This window comes from Orycteropus afer, unplaced genomic scaffold, assembly GCF_000298275.1.
Source record: "Orycteropus afer afer isolate SDZICR_OR568_19922 unplaced genomic scaffold, OryAfe1.0 scaffold00031, whole genome shotgun sequence".
NCBI lineage: Eukaryota > Metazoa > Chordata > Mammalia > Tubulidentata > Orycteropodidae > Orycteropus > Orycteropus afer.
The window spans coordinates 15,444,236-15,449,040 of NW_006921618.1; the positions used below are offsets into that span (position 1 = coordinate 15,444,236).

Genomic DNA, 4,805 nt, shown 5'->3' on the forward strand with positions numbered 1-4,805 from the left:
CTAAAATAGAGAGACATTGGTTTTACTCCCTTAGAAATTACATCTCCCAGGAAGGAAATCTAGAGCCAAAGAGAGGATCCCCACCCATTTACCCTGTGATCTCAGGTATGGTGACCTCTGAACCTCAGTTCTCTTATCTATAAAATGGGGATAATGATCAATAACTGCCTCTTAGTGCTGTGGTGAGGATGATTGTGCAATGCACATGGCAGAGAGAATGATATGCTTTATCGGTTGTTTGTACCTTAGTGTGAACAAGTTTCAACTCCTTTCCTGATGAGGAAGTGGGCAAAAGCTTAAGAGCACTCGTGGGCCTGTCCTAGAGCCTGTTGAATGTCCATGGCTTGGGTGGGGCCCCTGGCTAGCCACACCCTGAAAGCTACAGAAGCAGCCGACTCCCTGGCCCTGGCCCAGCTTCCTGGTGGGGGAAAGTGGGGTTGATACTGGCTCTGACTGACACAGGAAAGGAGAAGGAAGTGACAGCAGTGGTGAAGGGTGAGGAAATCCCAGGGTCTGGCCTCACCCTTGTCTTACCCAGAAACGTAGGGTTTAGGGCAGAGGTCAAACCTGTTCAACTCGCCTTCTATATGCAATCACTGAAACGACTTGTGCCAAGTGCTGTGCTGGGGCCATGTCCGCTCCATCTCACCCGCTGCTCTGGATTCCCTTCTCTGTATCACACCAAGAGGTTTTTGGCATCTCAGCCTCACTTAGGTTAGAGTGGTGGCCACTCAACCACTTTAGCAAGTAGGACCACTGCCAGCTGCTGGAGCTGCCACCTGAATCCAGAATCCTAGCAAGGATGCTCATATGAAAAAGTTAGCCCATTCTGAAAGTATGTTTTCTCTTCTCTGGTCTAGAACACTTAGACATTGTTCCCAAATGTATCCCCATTTTTTTCGTTGGTATGAATGAACAAGATCTTACAACTCATTTGGTGTAGAAGACTTCTCCTCCCAGGTCAGAGTTTTGGACTTACCTCCCTGGGACAGAATAGGATGTGACTTTAGTTATGGGCCCAGAGAGGTAAATTAACTTGCCCAAGTTCACCCAGCTAGTACGTGACTCTAGAGCCTGGGCTCTGAACTCCCACACTCTTTTGCTTTAAAATAAAGGCTCTGCCTAGAATGCTGGACCCTAAAGGGTCCTAAAGAATCACACAACCTTCATGCTGCTGGTGTGGTGCAGAGATGGAAAGGACCTCTCCAAAGGTCATAGAGGAGGTCAGGGGTGGAGCTCAGGTTGGGCTCCTTTTGCTATGCTCAGTGCCTCCCTGGTTAAAGCCACACACATGGGCCCTTCTTCTTCTTGCCTTGGGTGCCCAGTGTTGGTTTCATTCTATCTGAGAAAGTTTCCCACTCCTACTACCCAGGTTCCCCTGATCTTCTCCCTAGCCAGGGTCAGGGTGGCACTTGCACTGAGGGAGGGTCTCTCTTCCTCTGCAGGAAAATTCTGGCACATCTCTGACCTGCACCTTGACCCCAACTACACCGTATCTGAAGACCCTCTCCAGGTGTGCCCATCAGCTGGCTCCCAGAACGTGTCCAATGCGGGCCCCTGGGGTAACTACCTCTGTGACTCTCCTTGGGCCCTCATCAACTCCTCCATCTATGCCATGAAGAAGATCCTACCAGACCCAGACTTCATCCTCTGGACCGGGTGAGAACACTCACATCAGCACATACCCTCTGCTGAACACTTTCTGCATGCCATGTGCCAGCCATGCCCTCTACCCACATTATCTCTTTTAATTCCTCCATCAGCCCTATGTCTGAGATGAGGAACCTGAAGCTCAAAGGAGTTAAGTCACTTGCCCAAGCCTGGGTCTGGATGATTCCAGTCTCTCCGCAACCTCTGTGTCCCCTGGCCTCAGAACACAGCTCCCACTGAGGCTGGGGACCCTGTCAAGGCATGTCTGAGCATCTGGTGAACTGGACTGTAAGCTGTGGGATGAACATCAGAGCCACTCCTTCTAGGGTGTAGGGACTCCGATCCCTAAGATCCCAATGCAGGGAGGGGAAGAAAGTGTTGTTGTTGTTGTTAGGGGCTGTCAAGTCGATTCCAAGTCACAGTGATCTTACATACAACAGAATGGAATACTGCCAGTTCTATGTCATCCTCACAATCTCTGCTGTTTGAGCCCATTATTGCAGCCACTATGTCAATCCAGCTCACTGAGCATCTTTTTCTTTTTACTCACTCTCTACTTTACCAAGCATGATACCCTTCTCCAGGAACTGGTCTCTACTGACCACATGACCAAAGTATGAGTCCAGCCATTTTCACTGAGGAACATTCTGGCTGTACATCCTCTAAGATCGATTTGTTTGTTTCTCTAGCAGTCTATGGTACATTCAATATTCTTCGCCAAAACCATAATTCAAATGCATCAATTCTTCTGAGTTCTTCCTTATTCACTGTCCAGTTCTCAAATGCATATGAAGCTTTTGAAAAGACCCAAACTTGGGTCAGGTGCACCTTAGTCTTCAAAGTCACACCTTTGCTCTTTAACATTTTAAAGAGGTCTTTTGCAGCAGATTTTATTTTCCTGTAGTCCCCTTTATTATACTCAAAAAAATTCTAAGAGTAGGTACTGTTATTATCCCCATTTCACAGATGAACAAATAGAGGCTCAGAGAGGTTAAACAACCAAGTCAAGGAACAATAACAGCTAAACGGCAAAGCCTGGATTTGAACTCTGTCCTGACTCCTACCTCCAGCCTAGCCATTTTCCCTTAATGGACAGCTGAGGACCTGTCCCACAGGCTTTCTTTTACTGCAGAGCTTTCTCTTCCTTTTCCTTTCGCCTCTCCTCAAGTTCCCTGCACCAAACTGTTCTGGTGGTGTTTTACAGGGATGACACACCTCATGTGCCCAATGAGAAGTTGGGAGAGGCTGCTGTGCTAGAAATTGTGGAACGCCTGACCAATCTCATCAGAGAGGTCTTTCCAGGTAAGACTCTGCTATCCGACCACCCACAGCATTCCCTGACCCCAGGTGGGGGCTGGCACAGTGGGATTAAGAGAAAGGATCTTCATCTATTGATGACCACTGACATCCTATTGTTGGCCAGGTCCTATGAAAGCCACTTCACAGCCATCATTTCTTACCCTCCAACAACCCTACAGGGATATGCATCCTCATGGGGTGTGGACACACACAAAGTCATATTAACAGTGATGCCTGACATTCCACTGCTTTCCACCACTAACTGTTTAACATTAGACTCATAGGCCCTTCTCAAAGTGTCTACAGTTAGATCCAGGCATAATCCCTGGGTAAGTCTCACATGGGCTTGCCCATAGTCCTTGTGTCCTGCTCTGGCCCCAGAGTTGGCATCCACCACCCTCAAACCATCTCTGTGCTAGGGCATCTGGGAGATGCTCATTTCCAGTCAGGATGCTATTTCTTGGGCTTCCAAGACCTGCGGAGCCTGGCAGAGCAGACAGGGTCAAAGTGTGTGAGGCAGCAGCCTTCCAGGACATGATGGGGAGAATGGGGTCTGCATTCTCCACCTAACAGCAGTTGAAAATGTTTTTGAACAGGTTTTGCCAAACACAAGGTCCTGGAGGTGAATCAGGTTCACAGGCTGCCAGCTGGGCAGCTCTGAATGTAGCCCAATCACAATCCCCTGCAGGTTCTGGTGCAACTGCTCCTTCTGGAGGTCCTAGTCATGGGTGCCCAGGACCCAGAATAACAATAATAAAAAAAAAGTAATGACATCAGCAGAAGCAATAATTACATGTATTGAGTGGCAGGTACAGTGCTAAGAATTTTATATTAATTGTCATGATAATCCTAGAGAGAGGTGGTATTGTTGTCCCAATTTCACTGAGGAATATGAACCCTGGGGTCAAGTAAACTGCTCAAGGTCACTTGTTAAGGATGTTGTTGTTGTTATGTGCTGTTGAGTTGGACCCGACTCACAGTGACCCCTCTTTGAGTTTCCGAGGTGGTATCACTACAGAAGTAGATTCCCCAACCTTCCTTCCGAGGAGTGGCTGGTGGGTTTGAACTGCGAGCCATCTGGTTAGCAGTCAAAGTGCCTTAGGGACTATGCTACCAGAGCTCTGGTTTGAGCACTGGGATTGTCTACCACTCCCACAGCCACCTCACATCTATCCTGGAAGCAACCTCCTCTCCTCCCCTTCTTTTCTCACTCTAGTAAAGGGATGCCTGGATGCTTCCTACCTACTTAACCCAACTCAGCCCAGACATGCTTGGGCTTGTTTATCTTCTACTATGTCCAAAAACCAACACTCATTGCCAGTGAGTTGATTCTGACTCATGGTGGGACACCATGTGTTACAGAGTAGAACTGCTCCACGTTTTCTTGGGTGCAGGCTATAAGGAAATAGATTGCCAGGGCTTTCCTCTGTGGTGCATCGGATGTTGAAACATCTTCACTGGTATTCTGTCAATTTCTAGAGTCTTATTTTTTTGCCAGTGCCTTCAATGCAGCTTCAACTTATTTCTTCAGTACCATCAGTCCTTGATCATATGTTGTTGTTAGGTGCCATCAAATTGTCTCTGACTCATAGTAACCTCACGTACAGCAGAAAGAAACACTGTCCGGTCCTGTGCCAGCCCCATGATCCTTGCTATACCTGAGCCCATCATTGCAGCCACTGTGTCAGTCCACTTTGTTGAGGGTCTTCCCCTTTTTTGTTTACCCTCCACTTTACAAAGTAAGATGTCCTTCTCCAGGGAAGGGTCTCTTCTGATAACATGACCAAAGTAGGTGAGACGAAGTCTGGCCATTCTCACTTCCAAGGAGCATTCTGGCTGCACTTCTTCCAGGACAG

At 47.9% G+C, this 4,805-nt stretch overlaps 1 protein-coding gene across 1 annotated transcript in view; it reads left to right on the forward strand.

Moving 5' to 3' along the window:
- The first annotated feature begins 339 nt into the window (after positions 1 to 339).
- Positions 340 to 4,805, forward strand: part of SMPDL3B (sphingomyelin phosphodiesterase acid like 3B) — an 18,902-nt gene continuing 14,436 nt past the window's right edge. The window contains exons 1-3 of the mRNA XM_042780276.1: positions 340 to 421; positions 1,446 to 1,659; positions 2,855 to 2,952. Coding sequence (XP_042636210.1) covers positions 340 to 421; positions 1,446 to 1,659; positions 2,855 to 2,952 — 394 coding nt within the window. The remainder of the gene's footprint in view (positions 422 to 1,445; positions 1,660 to 2,854; positions 2,953 to 4,805) is intronic.